Genomic DNA, 24,346 nt, shown 5'->3' with positions numbered 1-24,346 from the left:
CTGGCTTGGCTGTTTCAGGACTGCTGATCGTTTAAAGCAACAATCTTGAGATCCACGTATGTTTCATTTAATTGGAACTTTTTGTAAGCAGAATGGGGGGGCGAGGTGAGAAGGCTGAAGAAAATCTATCACTTTTAAGCATATTTGAATAGTTCCAGCTCCAGTGGAAACGCCCCAGATGTATCCCATAGTAGCAACTGCGGCCCTCTCAAAGTTCTGGGAGTGCGCAAGGGCTGGCTGCAGCTGGGGAATCTTTGGCCAGGGCGTGGTGTCCACAAACATTTTGAGCCAGTGAGGTTCCTTTGAAATTGCGGTGCAGTTTGGTGGCCTGCTTTTAGTGGCACAGTGAAGACCTTGGTGCTATGGGGGCAGCTGCTACCAAATCCATATTTTAAAAAAACTTCACAGCCAATGAAATATCCAATGACAAGGAGTTGGTTTTTATACCCTGCTTTTTTCTCTCCTGTAAGGATTCTCAAAGAAGCTTGCAAACTCCTTTCCCTCCCTCTCCCCACAGCAGACACCTTCGGTGGGGCTGAGAGAGTTCTGAGAGAACTGTGACTGGCCCAAGGTCACCCAGCATGCTTCATGTGGAGGAGCGGGGAAACAAACCCAGATAAGAGTCTGCTGCTCATGCAGAGGAGAGGGGAATCAAACCCAGGTGTAACACTCCATTTCCTTTATGGAGTCTCAAAGCAGCTTCTGTTCTCTTCCTAAGACACCTTGTGACACAGGAGGGACTGAGAGAGACTGACCGAACTGAACCTGGCCCAGGGTCTCCCAGCTTCATGTGGAGGGGTGGGGAATTGAACCTGGTTCTCCAGATCAGTATACCGCTCTTAAGCACTATGCCAGTGATGGCGAACCTTTTCGAGACCGAGTGCCCAAATTGCAACCTCAAACCCGCTTATTTATCGCAAAGTGCCAACACGGCAATTTAATCTGAACACTGAAGTTTTAGTTTAGAAAAAATGGGTGGCTTCGAGGCGTGCATTACTCAGGAGTAAGCTTGGTGGTAGTTGGTGGCTTGGCTTTGAAGCAACCAAGCAACTCTTCCAACGGGTGAATCACGACCCTAGGAGGGTTTACTCAGAAGCAAGCCCCATTGCCAGCAACCGAGCTTACTCCCAGGTAAAGGATCACGCTTTAGTTCTTCCCATGAAAATCAGTGGGGTTTATCAGCACTTAACAGGGTTACCTACACTGCTTCCCCAAAACTAGGTCTTAGGTTTAATGCTAATAATCGAGCCCAGCGGCCCAGGCCAGCCTAGATTGGGGGGGGGGGGCACTCTGTTTACGCGTGCCCACAGAGAGGGCTCTGAGTGCCACCTCTGGCACCCGTGCCATAAGTTCGCCACCACTGCACTATGCCATGCCTGCTTGCTGGGCAAGAGCCTCACCCAACCCTGCCCTCTTTCTAAAAACGTTTGCAGGGTGCCCGGAAAGGTATTGGTGAAAGCTGCACTGCCCACTGGCAGCATGTTGGGCATTCCTGGGCTAGTGGATGGTTGCTGCCAAAATAGTATCTCTGCCTTGAGGGGCAGCAGTGAAGGAAAATACAGGGAGGGCCAATGTCCAACTCAGCCCTCAAAAACATCTGGAAATCCAACTTGCCCTCTGGCTAAAAAATTTGCCTAGGCCAGGGGTCTGCCACCTGCGACTCTCCAGATGTTCATGGACTACAATACCCACCAGCCCTGCCAGCATGCTGGGAAATGTAGTCCATGAACATCTGGCCAGGGGTCTGCCACCTGCGACTCTCCAGATGTTCATGGACTACAATTCCCATCAGCCCCAGCCAGCATGATGGGAATTGTTGTCCATGAACATCTGGAGAGCCGCAGGTGGCAGACCCATGGCCTAGGCAAGCTTATGTCTTCCCAAGAGTGCGCTCTTAACAGACTGGTGATTTTCCATTCGTGTCAGAAGAGGATAACCAGCAAAGCACCAAACCCAACTCCCGACTGCAAAACCAGGGACCCCAGGAAGCAGCGGGAAAAGGAAGCCCGTCGTTTCTGACCGGGCGAACGGGCCAGTTGTTTGGGCGGGGCAGCTTCTGGAGCAAGTCAGGCCGACACGAGTTTCCGTCCACTTTTATTTATAAAGATTAGTTTATAAAACAGCCTCCCAAGTGACAGCGGAGGGGTTTTGACCAACCTTGTATTAGTGCTACGATCTATCGGTAACCTTTATTGCAATACCATAAATAGGGCACGGGGACAGAGACCTACTTACAAAGGAGAGTGGGGGCGGGGGTGAGTTCTGCTCTACAGTTACTAACTAGGAAAGAAAACAGCATTGATTGCACACATTAACAACATCCAATATTTTGCACTGATGTACAAAAATGAGAAGAAAACAGACCTTTGAATGCTTGCTTTTCAAGTTTCTGGGCCTGATCCAGAGGGAAGAGCTACGCAAGAGGAGTCCTCCCAGAGCCCTAGGACTTATCTACGGTAGCTTCCCCCAAGAGTACGAAAGGCTGGGTTTAGTAAGGAGTGCTGAACCTTCAAGTAAACAGGTGTGTGTTTCTTTTTCCTATGACAATGTTTTGTGTAGCTGCGCAGCCAGAGTTCAAATTCCATTCCGCCGACAATTGATACATAAAAATACATATATATTTTTCGTCAAAGATTCCACATTGTGGTTAAATAAGAAATCTTCTGTACGGACCTTAAATAAAACAGCCGTAGTTCTACTCAAGAGTAGGGAGAGCAGGGGGAAGGGAAGGAAAGCTATGCCCTACGGCACCTACTCAGGCAGTTTTTAGGGTGCACAACTGGAAATGAACGAAAACTACATTAATCTCTTCGTCGGTTTTGAGAAAGAAACCAGCTTTGTTCTGTATCCAGCCCCGAAAATGTTGAGGGTCGAAGAGGCATCTTGGTAATCTGAAACAAACAAACAAAAATATCCTTCGTATTCAAATTTACAAAAAGAAAAGAAAAAGATCAGAAACTCTCATTTCCCAATGCCATCTGCATCGAGTGTGAACAGTAAAAATTAATATATAATTGGAGCACCTTCCTTATGAGGAGAAGCTGCAGCGTTTGGGACTCCTTAGTTTGGAGAGGAGGCGTCTGAGGGGGGATAGGATTGAAGTCCCCCATGCGAACAGCTCCCTAGGGACGGCATTTTTGCCGTCCCTAGGGCGCTGTAAAAGGCCCGTGCGGAAAGGGCCTATGCTACTGAAACTCAAAAGACCATCAAGTGGCAGCCTTTCAGTGCACAGGTAAGGCAACATTATGCGCCTCTTAAAAGTGAACAATTAGGCCACCTGTAAGACTCCCACCCCCTTTAAAAGCAAGCGTGTGGAGCTGCGTGCATCTGCTTTCAAAAGGGGAAAAAACCCACCGCGAGATCTATTCATGGAAACCCCGTTAGGCCTCGTAGGTTTTTGGAAGCCCACAAAGAGTGCTGCGACGACTGAGCGGCATTAAATGCCTCCACCTTCACGTGTGTGCTCTTCCGGATGATTTCGGGCTTCCCCTTTCTCGCTGTGTGTCCCTCCACCCCCAGTTGTGATGTCCCTTACCAATAATTGCTTCTACATGACTTCGCCAAGTCTTGTGCCGTCGCGACAAAAGTATTTACATCGAGCACCAAAATCCCTTTGCTTTCCAAGGCGTCTTTGCTGGCGCTGGGCTTTCCTGGAGAGAGGAATAGAAGAGGAAGGAGGTGGCGTTACCGAGACCTCTGGACCGTCAGGAGAGCGCAGGATAACAGGCTGGAACCAAGGCAAGTCACAGACCCCCTCCCCCAAAATCAGGCGACTGGAGGATCACTTCCAGGTAGGACTGAGGCTGAGGATGCCCTGCCTCCAATGGGCGCTCTCTCCTGCCCCTCAGCTGGCTGGCTGTGTGGCAAGTGGGAGAATGTCATAAGAACACAAGAACAAGCCAGCTGGATCAGACCAGAGTCCATCTAGTTCAGCTCTCTGCTACTCGCAGTGGCCCACCAGGTGCCTTTGGGAGCTCACAGGCAGGAGGTGAAAGCAATGGCCTTCTGCTGCTGCTGCTCCCCCCAAGCACCTGGTCTGCTAAGGCATTTGCAATCTGAGATCAAGGAGGATCAAGATTGGTAGCCAGAGATCGACTTCTCCATAAATCTGTCCAAGCCCTTTTTAAAGCTATCCAGGTGAGTGCCCATCACCACCTCCTGTGGCAGCATATTCCAATGTCAGTAACATTCCAATGTGCCCGCCTCACTTCCTGCGTGCCTAGAAGTGGCATCACTGCAGAAACGGGGCAGAACTCTATGGTTAAACCCAAATGCCACAGTGTGGCTGGAATACCGTCTGATGTTTTGCCAGCAAGCGCCCCACGCCACCCAGTGAGCCTGGCTCAGCCCCTGCCCCCTGGTAGCAGGAGGGGCCTGTCAGCCCTGGTTCCCCGAGCAGAAAGGAATGCTGAGACTCCCGCGATTAACACTGTCAGTTGCAGCCATAGAGAAAGCTCTTCTTACAGGAGTGAAAGGTGGAGTATAAATCCAAACTCTTCTTCTTCTTCTGTTGACTTCTGCTGCCATCAAGACCATGTGTGTCCAACAGCCAGCACTGTGTAGAAGAAGAGTTTGGATTTATATCCCCCCTTTCTCTCCTGTAAGGAGACTCAAAGGGGCTAACAATCTTCTCCTCCCCGCCCCCCGCCCCCCCCCCACAAACACCCTGTGAGGTAGGTAGGACTGAAAGAGTTCAGACAGCACTGTGACTAGCCCAAGATCACCCAGCAGGAATGTAGGAGTGCGGGAACACATATGGTTCACCAGATAAGCCTCTTGATTGATTTGATATTTAATTTATATACTGCCCTCCCCCGGAGGGCTCAGGGCAGTGCACAACATAATAGGAACAATAATATAATAATACAAAACCATAAGAAGAAGAGTTTGGATTTATATCCCCCTTTTCTCTCCTGCAAAAGACTCAAAGGGGCTTACAATCTCCTTGCCCTTCCCCCCTCACAACAAACACCCTGAGAGGTGGGTGGGGCTGAGAGAGCTCCGAGAAGCTGTGACTAGCCCAAGGTCACCCAGCTGGCGTGTGTGGGAGTGCACAGGCTAATCTGAATTCCCCAGATAAGCCTCCACAGCTCAGGCAGCAGAGCTGGGAATCAAACCCGGTTCCTCCAGATTCGATATACAAGCTCTTAACCTCCTATGCCACTGCTGCTCCCTAAGGCTACATATGAAGACTATCAATTTCAGTAAGTTCACAAATCAGCAATTCAAGATTGCTCAGGTGGAGGAGTGGGGAATCAAACCCAGTTCTCCAGATTGGAATCCACCTGCTCTTAACCAGTACACCACGCTGGCTCTCAAGGAGGGTGCTAGAGAGCAGATCTGGAAGACTCTGCTGACCTTGAACTAGCCTGACCTACCTCGCAGGGTGGTTACAAGTATAAAATAAACGAGGGGGAAATCATGGCAGCTGTGCTGAGCTCCTTGGAGACAGGGTCAAAGATAAACACCCGGCCAGATTTAGGCCGAGCCATTTGACCGCTTAGCCATTGTACCCGCCAACCTGGATCAGTCAGCAAAGGCCCCCTGACGTTCTTGACAGCTCCTCTTCCTCCTGCAGAGGGCCAAAAGCTCAATGTGCCAAGAGGTGATTCCTCCCCCGTTGCGAGTGGTCCGCCCATCGCAGCCGCACCATCACAACCGCACAGACTTCTCCCAATTCCTGCAATTGCTCTCTACGTCCCTCCTACAATGGCCGGGCTGGCACACGATCCGCTGCCCGAGCCGGGAAAGCGAGGCGCAACAAAACCGCTTCCTTACCGGTCAGAAAGATGGCCAGCCGGGCGCCGATGTGCTGCACCTGAAGGTTCAGCAAGCAGCTCAGATACTCGGCTCTCGTGGAAGATCTGGAGTCACAACAGTGGTAGTGAAGGACTTCGGTGAAGTTTGCCCCTTGGCAAGATCGCAGGATCGAGTGCTTGGAGTGAGCCGCAGAGTCCACCCTGAGGGGCGAGAGTGAGCCGGGGGTCAGCCTCAGAAAGCTCCGCCCACAAACGTGTGTCTCCACCCTCCCCACCCCCAAAGGACCAACGAGTTTTCCCAAAGTAAGCCTCAACAACTATTTTAGCCATGTGTGGGCCAGAGAGCGAGAGGGAGAAGAAGACAGCCGAGAAACACAGAGCTCAAGGGTCACAATGCAAGAAATTCACAACTCCCTTGTCATCCCCCCCCCCCCCACTCCCTCAATGACCCCTGCTCTGTGTTGGGTTTTACTACTCAAAGAAGCAGCTAACACACTATTGTTGAAGGCTTTCACGGCCGGAATCACTGGGGTGCTGTGTGGTTTCCGGGCTGTATGGCCGTGTTCTAGCCTGCATCTGTGGCTGGCATCTTCTTGCAGATCCTCTGAAGAATTTCTTGCAGATCCTCTGAAGATGCCAGCCACAGATGCAGGCGAAACGTCAGGAGGGAACGCTGCTAGAACACAGCCATACAGCCCGGAAACCACACAGCACCCCAGCTAACACGCTGATTCAAAAGGAGAACAGGCAAATGTTTATTAGGAGCTACATTTAAGATGGGAAAGATAGCTTGCTGCTATCTTGGTAGCTAGGAAGAATCTCTGCAACTAACGTCTGAGATGAAGCAAGATAGAAGGAGGAGGAGTAGTTTGGATTTATACCCCACTTTTCTCTCCTTTAAGGAGACTCAAGGCGGCTTACAAGCGCCTTTCCCTTCCTCTCCCCACAACAGACCCCTTAAAGTAAGGTAGGTGGGGCTGAGAGAGTTCTGAGAGGACTGTGACTGGCCCAAGCATAAGCATTTTATTGTCATTGTACACGCACAATGAAATTTACAGCAGCATTCCTCGATGCACACAATTCCAGACTCATACCCCATCCTCACTTTCCCCCTCCTCCACCCATCCCTACACAGCCCCAAACACATCAACACGAAGCTGTGGAGTTTAGCATAGCCACAGCTCTAGAGTAGAAGCTGTCTCTAAGCCTCTTTGTCCTAGTTTTTATAGACCTAGCAGCTAGCAGGAATGTAGGAGTGCGGAAACACATCTGGTTCACCAGATAAGCCTCTGCCACTCAGGTGGAGGAGTGGGAATTCAAACCCGGTTCTCCAGATTAGAATCCACCTGCTCTTAACCGCTACACCACACTGGCTCTCAGACTTGAGAGTGTCCATCTAAGGACAGAGGTGATGCTAAAGGACAGAGGAGTTGCTAACCTTATAATTCTCTCTAGCTGGGTCTTCTCGGTTCCTTAGTGTTAGGTCTCGCAACCTTAAACCAATAAACGGACTCTGAAGTATTGAGCTGGTAGTGCTCCCTGAATGGGCATTGAAGCACCACGCGTGGCAAAGCCCGTTCTGATGAAGCCGGCATTCAAAGTCCCCTTTATCCCCCACAGAGAAAGTTGCCAAAATCATGGCCGGGGCTGGTTTCTTTCCACGACAATGACGCTGGACCCGACAGCTGCAGCGTAACGCCCTGGGCGCCTCTGCTGGAGAGTGGAAGCCGGCAAGTGGCGGTCGAGAGCCCAAACCTCTTACCTTGCTTTTTCTCTCAGTTTCTTTGTCTCTTTGTGGTGCAGGAGCCACCTCCACTTCCGGTGCTCGTTCAGCTGCTCCAGAGTCTTGATCACGTCCTTCAGCTCTCCTGTGAAAAGAGCATCAACTGGGCTGACCCAAGGGAGCGGTCCAGACCGGGGGGGGGGGGCTCTGGATCTCCCGGGTTCACCCAGGGGCATATGTACGGAAATCAGGGCCCGGGGCAAGCCCTGAAAACCCCTCACCCTGCAGCCTAGCCAGGGCCAGAGTTAAACTTTAGACCAGGGGTCTGCAACCTGCGGCTCTCCAGATGTTCATGGACTACAAATCCCATCAGCCCCTGCAGCATAGCCAGGGCCAGAGTTAAACTTTAGACCAGGGGTCTGCAACCTGCGGCTCTCCAGATGTTCATGGACTACAATTCCCATCAGCCCCTGCAGTGTAGCCACTGGCAGGGGCTGATGGGAATTGTAGTCCATGAGCATCTGGAGAGCCGCAGGTTGCAGACCCCTGCTTTATTTTTTTTTTATTTATTTATTTATTTATTTATTTATTTATTTATTATTTGATTTAATATACCGCCCTATCCCCGAAGGGCTCAGGGCGGTGAACCATATAATATCATATATAAAAACATACATATAAGTTAAAAACAATTACATTCTAAAACAATGTCCCACGAAACCCATATGCAACCCTCCCAGAAGAGAATAATGGGTCCCGATGATGTTAGGGACCCCTGTAGAGCGGGGGGGGGGGGGCAGCCAAATGTCGACCCAGTCAAATGTCGAACTGGGGGTTTGGCCCGGCCGGGTCCAGGTTTATACTGTTGGCTCCGCCCCCAAAGCTGCAGCCAACAGCCGACAGTATAAACCTGGACCCGGCCAGGCCAAACTCCCAGTTCGACACTGGCGTTGGCTTGATGGAGCTTTAAACGGCAAGCTCAAAGGGTCAAACGGTGGGCTTGGCCTGGCCAGGTCTATCTTCAGAATGCCGACAGAAAAATGGGTCACACACTTCACCTCAAAGCCAGAGGAAAGAACCAAAGGGTTATGATGAAGCAGGGTCTTTTAAAACGGAAACTGCTACACAGCAAAAATACAAATGTGCTTATTCAAACTAAAATCAAAATATCCTAGCAGACATACGTCAACGAAAATCATAACACGTAAAGTCTTATGCGGCACATTTAGACTCAAACGCGTTTCGGCCCATTGGCCTTCTTTGGTGGTCAAAAATTATGTTTCAAAACATTGCAATCTGATGACACAAATGTGGTCTGAACGCAGAGAAGTGGCAGTGTCTCTCTCTCACCCACTGGCGTAATGCCCATTGGGCAAGGTGGGCAGCTGCCCAGGGCTTCACCTTGTGGGGGGGCATCAAAATGCAGGGTTCGTTTTTGGGTATTTTAGTGATTTTCCATTTTTGGCCTGCAGGGGGCGCGGTTTTTAGGCTAGTGGCACCAGAATTTCAGCGTATTGTCAGGAGACTATCCTTATGCTACCCCCCAAGTTTGGTGAGGTTTGGTTCAGGGAGTCCAAAGTTATGGACTCCCAAAGGGGGTGCCCCTATCCCCCATTGTTTCCAATGGGAGCTAATAGGAGATGGGGGCTACAGTTTTGAGGGTCCATAACTTTGGCCCCCCGGAACCAAACTGCACCAAACTTGGGGGTTTTCATTAGGGCAGTCTCCTGATGAGACCCTGAAAGTTTTGAGACTGTGCCTTCAGGAATGTGCCCCCCACAGCCTGCAACCCCCATTGACAGCAATGCAGAAAACTCAATGCAGAACAAAGATTCTTGGGCAAATTTCTAGGATGTTCCTGCAGGGAGTGCATTTTTGGATGTATCGGCACCAAAATTTCAGGGTATCATCTGGAGATGATGGCACCCCCCCAAGTTTGGTGCAGTTTGGTTCAGGGGGGCCAAAGTTATGGACCCTCAAAACTGTAGCCCCCATCTCCTATTAGCTCCCATTGGAAACAATGGGGGATGGAGCACCCCCTTTGGGAGTCCATAACTTTGGACTCCTTGAACCAAACCTCACCAAACTTGGGGAGTAGCATAAGGACAGTCTCCTGATGATATGCTGAAATATTGGTGCTGATATTTCTAAAAATGCACCCCCTGCAGGCACCAATGTCCTGGTGCAAAAATAATTTGGTCGTGGTGGAGTGGCCGCCCATGGGAGGGGGGCATCCAACTCAGATTTTGCCCAGGGCTACAGTTTGCCCAGAGCTGCCTCGTTACGCCCCTGCTCTCACCCGTAGTCACGGTCTCCAGCACTTGGTCGTCGGACACCACGAAGCCTCCGCTATGGAAGAGTTCCTGGTAGGTGTGGTCCAGGATGTCTTCGGGGCTGTCCATGCCGGCAAACGTCACGTTGGGAAAGCGCTTCAGGCGTAGCAAGGAAGGGATCTGTTCAAGATGGAAATGTTTCTCAAGTGGAACGCCTGTTTGGTTCTGATACGCACAACGGGGCTGCGTTGAGTTCGGGTTTCTACCTCATGTGCTAGTTTCCAACCTCAACCAGGCAGACGCCTCTGGAGGGATGGCCCTTTCCCCCTATTGCTCATTCCCAGCAGCTGGTAGTCAGAGATATACTGCCTCTGTCCATGAAGGTTCCGTAGGCTAATAACAGACGCCTACTTGGGTTTGCCTAGAATTGCACCAGGCAACTGGTGGGAAAGGGCTGATGGAAGGAGTAGAATCCCTGGAGATAAACTAGTAAGAAAAATGCCTCGCCTCCTCACCAGAATTTCTTACCATAGAGTTCCTGGCAGTTCCTAGTGCTACCCAGAAGTGACAAGGGTCGCTCTAGCAATCGCCAGGAAGATTACCATAGACCAGGGGTCTGCAACCTGCGGCTCTCCAATTGGCCATGCTGGCAGGGGCTGATGAGATTTGCAGTCCGTGAACATCTGGAGAGCCGCAGGTTGCAGACCCCTGCCATAGACTCTCTGGCAATTGCTAGAGCTACCCTCATCATATTTCCTCCCTTCCTTTGGCCCTAGTTTTCTCTCATTAATCAGCTGAGCATTGGCAGGCAAGTGTGGGAAATATCTGGAGGTCTCTTGCCATACGCAGCCAAATGGGAACCGTCCTTTTCTACGAGCCAACCCAGCGAGGGGCCATTCACTCCAAAGGCCACCCAATTTGCCTCAATATCTCATACATCGGAATATTTGCACCTCTTGGCTGTTCTTCTTGGCTCAAGGCGGCGTACCGGTAGCTGTTACGTTACAGATTCAACCAAGCAAAACTCCCGAATGCTTCCCTCCACATCAAAGACGTCTGCTCTTCACACCGTGTCAAAAGCCCTGGCAACTGGCACCTCCTGGAAACCTCCAAGGAGGGGGGGGGGGGGGCTCACCTCTTCAGAGTACCCCGTCCACAATTGGGAGTCATGCTGGAAATTTTCCAGGGTCAGGCTTTGGCTGACGGCAACCCCAAGGGGTGGGTTTGCAAACAAATGCGTGCTTGATGATTCTAATTCCAAATGCCTTAGCAGACCAGGTGCTCGGGAGCAGCAGCCGCAGAAGGCCCTTGCTTTCACCTCCTGCACGTGAGCTCCCAAAGGCACCTGGTGGGCCACTGCGAGTAGCAGAGAGCCGGACTAGATGGACTCTGGTCTGATCCAGCTGGCTTGTTCTTATGTTCTAACAACATCAAGTGGATCCTGTTCTAATAACATCAAGTGGATCCTGCCGCCCCCCCCCCCTTGGGGTTTGAGGGAATTGATAGCAGGTGCCATCCTTGTGTTAATGGTAATTTTAATGTTAATGTTAATTTAATGCTGCATTTTAATGGGGTAGGGTTTATTTTTAATTTTATTAGAGCCTGTATTAATCGACACTTCTGGATTTTAATCTGATATTGTGCTCTATTTATATTCTGTTCACTGCCCTGAGCCCTCCGGGGGAGGGCGGTTCTTTAAACCCAATTAATAATAATAATAATAATAATAATAATAATAATAATAATAATAATAATAATAATAATAATAATGATAATAATGATAATAATAATAATGATAATGATGATGATGATGATGATGATAATAATAATAGTAATAATAATGATGATGATGATAATGATAATGATGATGATAATAATAATAATAAATAATAATAATAATAATTGGTGCATAAGAATGCAGAATCACAAGTCTTATCCAGCGCTGGAAGTGGGGAGTTTTAGGTACTTGGGAGAAATTTCAGGGTATTTGGGAAAAGAAACCCTTGGATTGCCCTACTGGGAGACTGTTTTCTTCTCCAATGCGAGGAAGGGAAATTTGCCACTCACCTTGTGAACGTGCGCAAAGATGTCCTCGTTTCTGATTATCACCACCAGTCTGTCTGTCTCCGGGCGGCTGGCCTTGCAGAAATGCTGGGGGTCGGCTTCCGAATGACCCCCTTTTTTCAGCAGGTTCTGAAACGACGTTGACAAAATAAAGTCCATCACTAAAAAAAGCATTGCCAACAGTTTTACTCACCAACAGAGTTGCAAACAAATGAGGCGGCAGGTATAGTTCCATGGGAATGTCAGCTCAATGCATGGCAGCTGTGAAAAAAGCAAACTCTATGCTGGGGATCATTAGGAAAGGAATTGAGAATAAAACTACAAGGATTGTCATGCCCTTATATAAAGCCGTGGTGCGACCGCACTTGGAGTACTGCGTTCAGTTCTGGTCGCCACATCTCAAAAAGGATATCGAAGAGATAGAAAAAGTGCAGAGAAGGGCAACGAGGATGATTGAGGGACTGGAGCACCTTCCTTATGAGGAGAGGCTGCAGCGTTTCGGACTCTTTAGTTTGGAGAGGAGATGTCTGAGGGGGGATATGATTGAAGTTATAAAATTATGCCTGGGGTAGAAAATGTTGACAGAGAGACATTTTTCTCACAATACTAGAACCAGGGGGCATCCACTGAAAATGCTAGGGGGAAGAATTAGGACTAATAAAAGGAAACACTTCTTCACGCAATGTGTGATTGGTGTTTGGAATATGCTGCCACAGGAGGTGGTGATGGCCACTAACCTGGATAGCTTTAAAAGGGGCTTGGACAGATTTATGGAGGAGAAGTCAATCTATGGCTACCAATCTGGATCCTCTTTGATCTGAGATTGCAAATGCCTTAACAGTCCAGGTGCTCGGGAGCAACAGCCGCAGAAGGCCATTGCTTTCACCTCCTGCACGTGAGCTCCCAAAGGCACCTGGTGGGCCACTGCGAGTAGCAGAGAGCTGAACTAGATGGACTCTGGTCTGATCCAGCAGGCTTGTTCTTATGTTCTTATTATGCCTCCCAGCAGCGACTGAAATTCACACGGCGACAAAGTTCTGATTCACCAGGTGGACGTCTGTTTGCACACCAAACTTGCCAACTTCAACTTGCTGGATCTCTCCTTAATGGTCCAAGATCCGGGACAATTTCTGCCCATCACAGGAGATGCCAACCCAGATATATCAACAGGCTGACTCGTCATCAGGCACCTTTGTTCATCAGCTATACAGTGCAGAGTCGTTCAGAGGCGGTTTGCCATTGCCTGCCTCCACATGAGCTGAGAGAGTTCCGAGAGAACTGTGCCTGAGAGAATTTGGTAACTGAGTTCTGAGAGAACTGGGCAACTCAATGTTACCCAAGTATTAGGTCTCAATCCTTGAATCAATAAACGAACTCTGTATTGTTGATCAACAGCGTTTATTGGAAGGCAACGAAGCACCCAGCTTGTTCAAACCAGTTCTGGCGAACGTGGCTTTTGCTACCCCCTTTATCTAGAAATAACCCCTTCTTCCGTTTTCCCAAAGAATGTGAGAAAGAGTTACTTTGGGGACAAGGCGCCCCAAGGTTGGTGACAGAGATAAAGCCTCCTGCCCCCACAATTGGAAACATCCCGTTTCCCGTGGGAGCAGAGGGTGTCAGGGGTAAGCCTAGTTATCTTCAAAGTATGTGAAACCATAAAGAAGAGATCAAGGGAAGAATGTCCCATTACAGAAGGTTACATATATCTTATAGTGATTACATTAAGGTAGGAATGCATCTCAACCAACTAGATACAATCACCGCCCATATATTTTTTAACAACTACATTGAGTTAGGAATGGACCTCAATTAGGTGCAACCCCTGACACCCAGCAGGCTTCACACGGAGGAGTGGGGAATCAAATTCAGTTCTCCAGGTTAGAGTCTGCTGTCCTTAACCACTACACCATGCCGGCTCTCACAACAACAGACTTTGGGGCTGGTGGAAAAGGGGTATTCCTCCCCTTCCCCTTTGCATTTCCAAAAGGCACCACTCAGGGTCAGAGGACTATCATAGCCAGAGTAAACATCCCCGGCTCTCTAAGGACATGGAACCCAGACATCTGACCTTTTTGGTGACCCTCCTCTGGACCCGAGCTAACCACATCTCATCACACCTCAGCTGAGGAGGGTCAGCTGTAGTCAGTATTTGGATGGAAGACCACCAAGGAATCTCAGGGTGATGCAGAGGAAGGCAATGGCAATGGCAAACCACCCCTGAAAGTCTCTTGCACTGAAAACCCCATGGGGGTCCAAACACAGAAATCTTGGAGGAAAAAGTAGGAGCGTGATGCTACAATGGCTATACGAACGGATTTTGTAAAACAGACAGCCAAAACACGAGTTAGAGAAATGGGAATTATTGGGGTGCTGTGTGGTTTCCGGGCTGCATGGCCGTGTTCTAGCAGCATTCTCTCCTGACGTTTCGCCTGCATCTGTGGCTGGCCATACAGGAGAGAATGCTGCTAGAACACGGCCATACAGCCCGGAAACCACACAGCACCCCAGTGATTCCGGCCGTAAAAGCCTTCGACAATACAAAATGGGAATTATATTTTTTTATTTGTTTCTGAATAGATTACTTGAAAAATAATAATACCAACGGAGATTAAAATTCGATTCAGAGGAACTAAATGAATAGGTTAATATGTAGTTAATATATTAGTAGCCAAGGATTGGCTGTATTTACTCATGAGAAGTGAGGAATTAAAACCAGTTCTCCAGATTAGAGTCCGCCTGCTCCAGTTGGGATAAACCCTGGTTATTATCATCCTATTTTAATACGCTAAGTCATTATTAAAGGAGGCAAAAAGCCAGGAATATCATACCAGAAGAGAAACTGGGTTGGGGGAGAAGACATTTATTAAAACGTCACGTATATCTAAAACCTGTTATTGATTTTTAAAAAGTGAATGTTTTACCTTTATTCTCCCAAAGGAAGGATCGTCGTCTGTTTCCACCAGGTAGAAAGAGTAGGGTTTTTTGCACGCCTCTTTGGCAACTTTTGTGAGTCTGAAATGTAGCGTGTTGCACAAGTCATCAAAGAGGTGGTCGTAGGAGGTCGTCCTTCTGCGCAAGGACGGGGACTTTTCCGCCGGAACATCTTCTGAGGTAGTATTGGGATCTCTCCCGTTGTTGCTCGCCTGCCTGTCATCCAATTTCAACACCTTGCTCAGTTCAGCAAATTCGTCCATAATGACCGAGATGTCGCCTCGGCAATCTTTCAGCTTATTATTGTATGTCAACTTGTTGAGGTGGAAAGGGGTGGGCCGTCCCGGGCCCCGACTTTTGGACCTAACCGCTTTGCTAAAGGAGTCTCGCGTAAGCGGAGGAGGGTCAAGGGGGTCACTGGGCACGCTCGTTCTTGGGAAGCGATGTGTGGCGCTCCGCCTCGTGCCGGGATTTGCAATTGTGATCAGAAGCGGACTTCTACTCCGAGGCGGCGGATTCAAAACAGGAGTTTCGGGTACCTTTTTCAGGGGCAACGTGTTGGCTATTACCTGAGGCGCAATCGAGAGATCAACGGAGGTAGAACATTGTGGTCTCTTCTTTTTTAGGATTTGCTTTAGCTTATAATGGAAACGCAAACATTCCATATCTAAGGTACTTTGGACAGGGTCATCCAAAACCCGCCAAATCCTACTCAAAGAGTTCACTGATCCCAACTCTGCTGTGAAACTGTCACCCCTCTCGGAAGAGTAAAAAGTTCTAGTTTTGTCCTTGTGCTTCTTGGTGACAGAAAAGTTGATATAACCCTTCAGAGGTCCCGGCTCAGCGTCCGACTTCAGAGAGGCCCCGGCAGGTCTATCGTCCCTTCTACACGTGAAAGGCCAGTCAAAACGTTCAGCCTCAGCATCCAACTTCCTCGTCTTTTCCCCCATGTACGTCCAATCATCACTCTTACTGATCTCTTCCTCTGACCCTAAATCACAGATGTAGGTAGACCCCGTAACTCCTGCGGAGTTGGTGGATCTCGTACGACAAGCATTCACTGGCGAATTTCTGCAACGTGGATCTCCAAAGAGTCCTTGATTGTTGTCTGCTGAAACTGACGCCACTTCCCAATTTGTACTAGGCCCTAATACTCTGGTGTGGAACTCTGTCCGTTCAGTGGCCAACTGTACACCCCCAGGATTTTCAGGATCCCCCTGTTTCTGACCTTCGCTGGTGCCTCCATGGAAAGGGGAGTCAGATTCATCAGGGGAATATTCAACCAGATGTCCTCCTGGAACACAAGGCAAGATTTCGACACACTCTTCCCTGAACAAGCTACCTTCCCTTTCCAAAATGGATGCTTCGTGGCTAGCTAATCCTAAGCCAACTTCTCCACCCAACATGGGAACAATTGAATTGTCGTTCTTTGAGGGTACAGCTGTTTCAGCCAACAGAGATTTGCTATCTATTAAGGGCCCCGAGCTTATCTGATCCTCGCAACAAGGATGTGAAAAGACATCCCCAGAAATGGAAGCAGCTTCATTCTCTTCCGATGGATCTTTTTCAATCCCATCCACTTGACGGGAGCTGAGACCTTCGTGAGATGTTGAAAGGGGCGGGGCATTCTCTTCTGACTTTGCGTCCTGCCTCTCCGAATGTCCGCTCAGCACCCATCCGGAACCAGAACTGTTAAGCTGGTCAGCGGTACAGATTTCTTCGTCACTCTCAGGAGGGGTCACACTCTCCAGGGTCATGCAACTGATCCAATTTAAACCCGAGTCCTCTTTAGAATTGGATCCTTCATTCTCCGCTTTTAAAATGGTCACAGGGTCAATTGATTCGCTGAAGGACTTGATTTCTCCGCTCACTGTTGCTACAACCTGTAGCTTATCCTCATGTGCTGCTTCTTCTGTAACCAACGTGCTTCCGTTTTCACTTTTTCCACAAGGCTCAGGTCCTTGAGAGTTACATTTCAACTCGCTAGCGTACAACCTCAAGCACCGCACTGCTTGATCTTCTATTGCATCATTCGGGAATTCCAACATCTGCCTGGTATCCTGTTCCACTTGAATTACTTGGCCTTTCTCGTCCAGTGGAACCGTATGAGCCTCGTTCACGTCTTCCTCTTCCTGGTCAGCATAGGGACCCTCATCCAAACCTATCTGCTCAGGAAATGCAGGATTTGGGACTGTTGCAGTGGAGTCTTCTTGGCCTTCCGGTGATTTTGAAGCTTTGTCAGGAGCGGTTTGATGGGCTGGATGATTCTGTAATGGAGCCGAATCAAGCGGATAGCTTCCTTTTTCCTCCGGGGAAACACACGTGTTCCCAACGAGACTCAATCGTTTCGGAGATGCAAGATTGTCAGCTGACACAAGAGAATCATTTTGGTTCCCTATGTGTTCGTCTTCAGTCAACATACTACTCTGGACTTGGGCCAATTCCCAAGATGACTGGGCCAGGGGGAATTCCTCTTGGGACTCAGTGTCAATTGCATTTATTTGGTGCCGAGGTACAGGAACTGTGGTTGACACTGCGGAGTCTTGCTGGTTCCCTGGCAATTCTGATATGTCATCAAGCGTTGATTGACAGGCAGGATAAGTCTGGTGCAAAGCAGCATTGGGCTGGCCAATTTCTTTGCCACCCTGGGAGACACCACCCCGATCAAATGGGTTGGATAATGTCCGACTCTTCCCGAACACAACCAAATCTTCTTTGCTCCCTACAGAATCCCCTTGAGTTACCGAATCATTCTTTATTGGGTTCAGTTCTGTAGCTTTGTCCTCCTGAGAAATGCTTGAGTGTTCAACCAGGTCCGTTGGGTTTGGAGATATGGGATGTTTGGATGGTACAACAGAATCTTCACACCTTGCCAATTCAGTTATTTCATCAAGAGCGACCTGATGAAAAGAAACAGCTTGCGGTAGACACGAATCAGCTACGACGTCTCCTTTACTGTCCTGCAAAATGCAGAAATCCTCAACAGAGTCTGTCGGGTTTACAGATGAAGATTTGGGCGCTAACTCAGCAGGGCCGTCTTGGTCTCCGGGTGATTCAGTTACTGTTTGGGGAGCAGTCTGCTGTGGAGAACTTGCAGTCGGTGTTGGTATTAAAGTCGTCAAACTATCACCAGGTGACGCTGCGTCACACACGCAGGTCTCTTCAGCCACACAGCCCTCATGGGGAAGTTCTTCGTTATCTTGCTCCAGATCCATGTCTCGTGGCTCCGCATCAGCATCGTTGCTATCCGAAAGAGCAAGGCCAATGGATTCCACCTCCACGCTCTCGACATCGCCGTCTTCCTCAACTTCATCTACAGGGAGATCCTGTGGATCTCTTTCTCCCTTACACAAACGTTCACCTTTCCCGTACTCGGTGTTCGTCTCTAACCACGTCACTCCGGAAGTACGTGGTGAATCAGTACTTCCTATTTGGCAGTTGTCCTTCTTCTCTGCAGGAGACGAGGAACTGCTGATTGGCGGCCTCTCCGAAGAAATGCTGCTCCTTGGGCTTTGTACCGTCTGTGCATCTGTTGAGGTCTCTGGCACTTTGGGAAGCACTGAAGAAGAGTCGCTTTGGGAAACCTCAAACAGGTGGACGGCTTTATTCGCTTCTGCCTCCGAGCAAGCGCTGCCACGTAAAGAGCTGCTACTAGGGCTGCCAGTAGAAATAACGGGCCCCAGAAAGAATTCTTCGTCAGCCTCCTCTCCAGGCACCTGAAAATGTCCAGAGATAAAAAGATTCAAGGACACAGAAAGAGGCACAGGCAGAATCTCTACAGCTTTTAAATCGGCAAACTATCCTAAAACATGTTAATCGAAATGATAAAGACAGCTGTGCTCTGTTCCACAGAAAGATGACTGTTTGGTCAGCTGAGGCGCATCGGCTGAGAAAACTGTATGATTCCACATTAGAATATGAGAATTATCATTCATTTTTATACGCTGCTTCTGTCAAAACCATTATTTTGTGCATTATTGGTGCTTTGATACAAGACCATTTATGCCAATGTGTATTTTTACGTTCAGATTTTCAAACGGATGGTAGGAGAAGGGAAGTAGATGGAATACAGTATTTATTGCCATCTGTTTTAACTTATCAGTTTGGGCGCTTATACTGTATTTTATCTGTTTTAACTGGTTTTGTAGCGATGTTGTATTTTAAATTTATTGATTGTTAGGTTTTATGTTGTGACCCGCCCTGAGCCTTGTGGGGAAAGGGTGGGATACAAATCTCATAAAATACATAAATAAATCCATAAATCTTGTGCTAATGTTAAATTTAATATTAATGTCAATGTCAATATTAATTCGATGCTGCATTTTAATGGGGAAGGGTTTATTTTTAATCTGATTGTGTCTTATTTATATTTTGTGCACCGCCCTGAGCCCTTCGGGGGAGGGCGGTATATAAACCCAATAAATAAATAAATAAATAAATAAATAAATAAATAAATAAATAAATAAATCTTATAAAATACATAAATAAATTCTCTCAATACTAGAACCAGGGGGCATCCATTGAAAATGCTAAGGGGAAGGCTTAGGACTCATAAAAGGAAACACTTCTTCACGCAACGTGGGATTGGTGTTTGGAATATGCTGCCACAGGAGGTGGTGATGGCCACTAACCTGGATAGCTTTAAAAAGGGTTTGGACAGATTTATGGAGGAGAAGTTGATCTATGGCTACCAATCCTGATCCTTTTTTATCTCAGATTGCAAATGCCTTACCAGACCAGGTGTTCAGGAGGAGCAGCAGCAGCAGAAGGCCATTGCTTTCACCTCCTGCATGTGAGCTCCCAAAAGCACCTGGTGGGCCACTGTGAGTAGCAGAGTGCTGGACTAGATGGACTCTGGTCTGATCCAGCAGGCTAGTTCTTATGTTCTTATATAAATAAATTTTATAAGCCAAAACACACTTTTGGTATCCAGACCATGGGATTGGAATGGAACAGCCCCTGATAATATGGAGCGCAGTCATTACGGGCCTACTACGTCTCACCTTATCAAAGGCCTGAGGCAGACCCACCAAGTCACTGGCAAGGGAGCTGACTGGTCCATCTCTCAAAGGCCAGTCGTAGGTCTCCGCCGCGCATTCTATGCTGTTTGTAGAGGACAGTTTGTTGCAAGAGAGTGGTTTCTCCACAGGGGAACACGCTCTTCCTTCGACTTTACTGTGCGTCTGGTATGCCTCAGAGAACAAGTCCACCGAGTGCTTCTCCGAATCACAGAAGACCTCACCGTCGTCAATGAGTTCCAAAGGATCCACGGCACTGTTCAGCGATATGTATTTGGCGGGGTTGCTGTGCTCAACCACTTTCCTGACTGTCGAAGATCGGAAGGGCTTGCTATAAAACAAGGCCACCCACATGTGGAGTATCAGTTTCATTTCTTCCACGTCATCTGACAGGCTCACATCCCATGGTCTAGAGAAACAGCAAAAGAAATTTTCTTCAACAACAGCACTGTTCAGAATTTCGGGTTCTTCTTAACCTTCTTTATTTGTGAACAGTGTTACAACTGATGCGTCTCCACCCAAGGTGAAAGAGTGTGGAGACAGCTGACAAACAGAACTGATTCTACCATAATAGACCATGTAAACTGGAGCGAGTTATTGTGTGACCGACTCTTCCGTTATAACCCCCAGCGGACATTAAGATCTGGAGGCAAGGGACTCATTACCCCTGGCCCTTAGATTCTGAGGTCTCCCAAAATCAGACTATACCAGGCCGCCGTCCCTGCCGGACCAAAATCCTAGCATCATTTTATCAAAATTTAATGATAAGAAATTTAATCCAGAATGCAATCAGGCAGAAATCTGAGGTTATGATCTGCCAGTCTTCAGTTGCAAATTCTGTTCCCCTCCCCATTTTAGAATGAACATTAAAACAAATAGGTTTGAGTTCAGTAGCACCTTGGAGATCAATAAGGTTTCCAGTGTAGAAGCTTTTGAGAGTTAAAGCTACCTTCAAACGAAAACTGGTTTGCTTATGGTGAATTTTTGTTCTTGGTGGTACAGAGGTGTGAATTTTCATTCTTGGTATTATAGGGGTGAAGAATCTTCATTCTCAGTGGTATAGGGGTGTGAATTTTAGTTCTTGGTGGTATACAAGTGTGAATCTTCATTCTCAGTAGTATAGGGGTGTGAATTTTCATTCTCGGTGGTACAGGGGTGTGAATTTTCATTTTCAGTGGTACAGGGGTGTGAATCTTTATTCTCGATGGTATAGGGATGTGAATTTTAGTTCTCGGTGGTATAGGGGTGTGAATCTTCATTCTCGGTGGTACAGGGGTGTGAATCTTCATTCTCGATGGTATAGGGATGTGAATTTTAGTTCTTGGTGGTACAGGGGTGTGAATTTTCGTTCTTGGTATTATAGGGGTGAAGAATCTTCATTCTCAGTGGTATAGGGGTGTGAATTTTAGTTCTTGGTGGTATACAAGTGTGAATCTTCATTCTCAGTAGTATAGGGGTGTGAATTTTCATTCTCGGTGGTACAGGGGTGTGAATTTTCATTTTCAGTGGTACAGGGGTGTGAATCTTTATTCTCGATGGTATAGGGATGTGAATTTTAGTTCTTGGTGGTATAGGGATGTGAATTTTAGTTCTTGGTGGTACAGGGGTGTGAATTTTCATTCTCGGTGGTACAGGGGTGTGAATTTTCATTCTCAGTGGTACAGGGGTGTGAATCTTTATTCTCGATGGTATAGGGGTGTGAATTTTAGTTCTTGGAGGTATAGGGGTGTGAATTTCAGTTCTTGGTGGTATAGGGATGTGAATTTTAGTTCTTGGTGGTACAGGGGTGTGAATTTCAGTTCTTGGTGGTATAGGGGCGTGAATCTTCATTCTCGATAGTATAGGGGTGTGAATTTTAGTTCTTGGTGGTATAGGGGTGTCAATTTTAGTTCTTGGTGGTATAGGGGTGTGAATCTTCATTCTCGATGGTATAGGGGTCTGAATTTTAGTTCTTGGAGGTATAGGGGTGTGAATCTTCATTCTCGGTGATATAGGGGTGTGAATTTTAGTTTTTGGTGGTTTAGGGGTGTGAATTTTCATTTTCAGTGGTACAGGGGTGTGAATCTTTATTCTCGGTGGTATAGGGGTGTGAATCTTCATTATCGGTGGTACAGGGATGTGAATCTTCATTGTCGATGGTATAGGGGTCTGAATTTTAGTTTTTGGTGGTTTAGGGGTGTGAATTTTCATTCTCAGTGGTACAGGGGTGTGAATCTTTATTCTCAATGGTACAGGGGTGTGAATCTTCATTCTTGGTGGTATAGGGGTGTGAATTTTAGTTCTTGGTGGTATAGGGGTGTGAATTTCAGTTCTTGGTGATATAGGGGTGTGAATCTTCATTCTCGGTGGTACAGGGGTGTGAATTTTAGATCTTGGTGGTATAAGGGTGTGAATTTTAGTTATTGGTGGTTTAGGGGTGTGAATTTTCATTCTCCGTGGTACAGGGGTGTGAATCTTTATTCTCAATGGTACAGGGGTGTGAATCTTCATTCTCGGTGCTATAGGGGTGTGAATTTTCAGGAATGTTGAGTCTCCCGTGATTAACACTGTCAGTTGCAGCCTATGCTCCTTAGAGCAGCAGTAGAGAAAGCTCTTCTTACAGGAGAGAAAGGTGGAGTATAAATCCAAACTCTTCTTCTTCTGTTGACTTCTACTGCCAGCAAGACCATGTGTGTCCGACAGCCAGCACTGTGTAGAAGAAGTTTGGATTTATATCCCCCCACTCAAGGTGGCTTACAAGCTCCTTTCCCTTCCTTTCCCCACAACAGACACCTTGTGAGGCAGGTGGGGCTGAGGGAGTTGGGAGAGAACTGTTACTAGCCCACAGGAATGTAGGAGTGTGAAAACACATCTGGTTCACCAGATAAGCCTCTGCCACTCAGGTGGAGGAGTGAGGAATCAATCCCAGTTCTCCAGATTAGAATCCACCTGCTCTTTACCACTACGCCACGCCAGGCCTGTCATGGTCCAGAACAAGGTTCAGAAAATTACAGTCACATCCATACTAAGGAATTTTTAGTCTGGAGAAGAAAAGACAAGGGGAGTATATGATTGCTCTCTTGATGTATTTGAGGGGCTGTCACTTCGAGGAGGGCAGGGAGCTGTTCCTGTTGGCAGCAGAGGATGGGACTTGCAATAACGGGTTTAAATTACAGGCAGAAAGGATTAGGAAAAAATTTTCTACAGTAAGAGTAGTTCAACGGGGAATCGGCTGCCTAGGGAGGAGATGAGCTCTCCCTCTCTGGCAGTCTTTAAATAGCGGCTTGACAAATACATGTCTGGGATGCTCTAGGCCAGTGGTGGCGAACCTTTGGCACTCCAGATGTTATGGACTACAATTCCCATCAGCCCCTACTAGCATGGTCAATTGGCCATGCTGGCAGGGGCTGATGGGAATTGTAGTCCATAACATCTGGAGTGCCAAAGGTTCGCCACCACTGCTCTAGGCTGATCCTGCATTCAGCAGGGGGTTGGACTAGCTGGCCTGTCTGGCCCCTTCCAACTCTATGATTCATTACTGGATTTGGTACCTTTCCAAAACCAACGAGAAAACCCCACTTACCCGTGCACAGCCCGAACAACCGTTTTCTCTAACGAATTGTTCGTGTACTTGCTGTCTAAACTAAAGAGATATTCGGCCTCCCACTGGCAAGTCACTTGAACAGACTGGTCGCTAAAAGTCACTTGGCGGGACCGGTTGAAGTCCTCCTTCGGCCTGGCGGCCATGATGGTGGAGCGCACAAAAGGTAAGTAGGTCCGCAACTGTTTGTGCGGGTGGCAGATGTTCTGCTGGTGCCGGAAAGGCAGCACTTTCCCAACCAGGGGTCCCGATTTTGCGCTTTTCACACCGTTCTTGGAGTTGGGGGGATTTGGGGTCCCTCTCCAAGGGAGCTGCTTTCTTAACGGCTCCAATGCAGGAGACGCATAGGAATGCTCGATGGAGATCAAAAAGGCCTCACACAGGCCTGAAAACTCTTCCATTCCCACTGGAAGAGCTGCATGGGGCTTGGCCAGAGAGGATCTCGCAATCTTCTTTTTGCCTGAACCCGCGCGACTCCTCTCCTGTGGGCTGGAAGGGGATTCCGCGCTTTGATTGGGCTGTACAGGGGTGGAGGGGGACCACTGAAGATCCCTGCCGGAAAGGGAACTGCCTTTCAATTTTGCGTTGATCCTGTGATACTCGTGGTCGGACGCCTTGCGCAGAAGCTTGGCCCCGTGCAGGTGCCGGCGATCTCGGGACGGGCTGAGAGACAGCCTGGATCTGTGGGTGTTACTGAGCAGCGCAGAGTTGCAAGAGCTGAGGGCCAGATCTGCCAACATGTTCAAGGCGTGGGAATCATATTCGTCCCGAGGAGCAGATCTTTCACTGGAAGTAGCGTTCTCGTCATCACGGATTTCGGACTCGTTTTCCTCCGCGTTGCGATGGACATATTTCTTGCTTACTGCAAAACAAGTCAGGGAATCAGCGTCAAAGAGATGCAGACAGTGTTAAGAGAGCCAGCGTGGTGCAATGGTTAACAGCAGGTGCACTCTAATCTGGAGAATCGGGTTTGATTCCCCGCTCTTCCATTAGAGCTG

General features: G+C 48.2%; 1 protein-coding gene across 2 annotated transcripts in view; it reads right to left on the bottom strand.

Moving 5' to 3' along the window:
* Nucleotides 1–2,081: 2,081 nt before the first annotated feature.
* TASOR2 (transcription activation suppressor family member 2) overlaps nucleotides 2,082–24,346 on the bottom strand; it is a 74,356-nt gene continuing 52,091 nt past the window's right edge. For both annotated transcript variants that reach the window (XM_048500632.1, XM_048500631.1), the window contains 9 exons: nucleotides 23,331–24,210; nucleotides 19,754–20,177; nucleotides 14,741–18,466; nucleotides 11,823–11,948; nucleotides 9,782–9,935; nucleotides 7,522–7,627; nucleotides 5,779–5,960; nucleotides 3,536–3,650; nucleotides 2,082–2,891 (listed from right to left, as the gene is read on the bottom strand). In XM_048500632.1, the coding sequence (XP_048356589.1) occupies nucleotide 2,891; nucleotides 3,536–3,650; nucleotides 5,779–5,960; nucleotides 7,522–7,627; nucleotides 9,782–9,935; nucleotides 11,823–11,948; nucleotides 14,741–18,466; nucleotides 19,754–20,177; nucleotides 23,331–24,210 (5,714 nt within the window). In that variant the 3' untranslated portion in view covers nucleotides 2,082–2,890. The remainder of the gene's footprint in view (nucleotides 2,892–3,535; nucleotides 3,651–5,778; nucleotides 5,961–7,521; nucleotides 7,628–9,781; nucleotides 9,936–11,822; nucleotides 11,949–14,740; nucleotides 18,467–19,753; nucleotides 20,178–23,330; nucleotides 24,211–24,346) is intronic.

The sequence above is a fragment of the Sphaerodactylus townsendi genome, linkage group LG06 (assembly GCF_021028975.2).
Source record: "Sphaerodactylus townsendi isolate TG3544 linkage group LG06, MPM_Stown_v2.3, whole genome shotgun sequence".
Taxonomy (NCBI): domain Eukaryota; kingdom Metazoa; phylum Chordata; class Lepidosauria; order Squamata; family Sphaerodactylidae; genus Sphaerodactylus; species Sphaerodactylus townsendi.
Note: the sequence above shows the minus strand (reverse complement) of the source record. Positions and strands in the feature narration are given on the sequence as shown.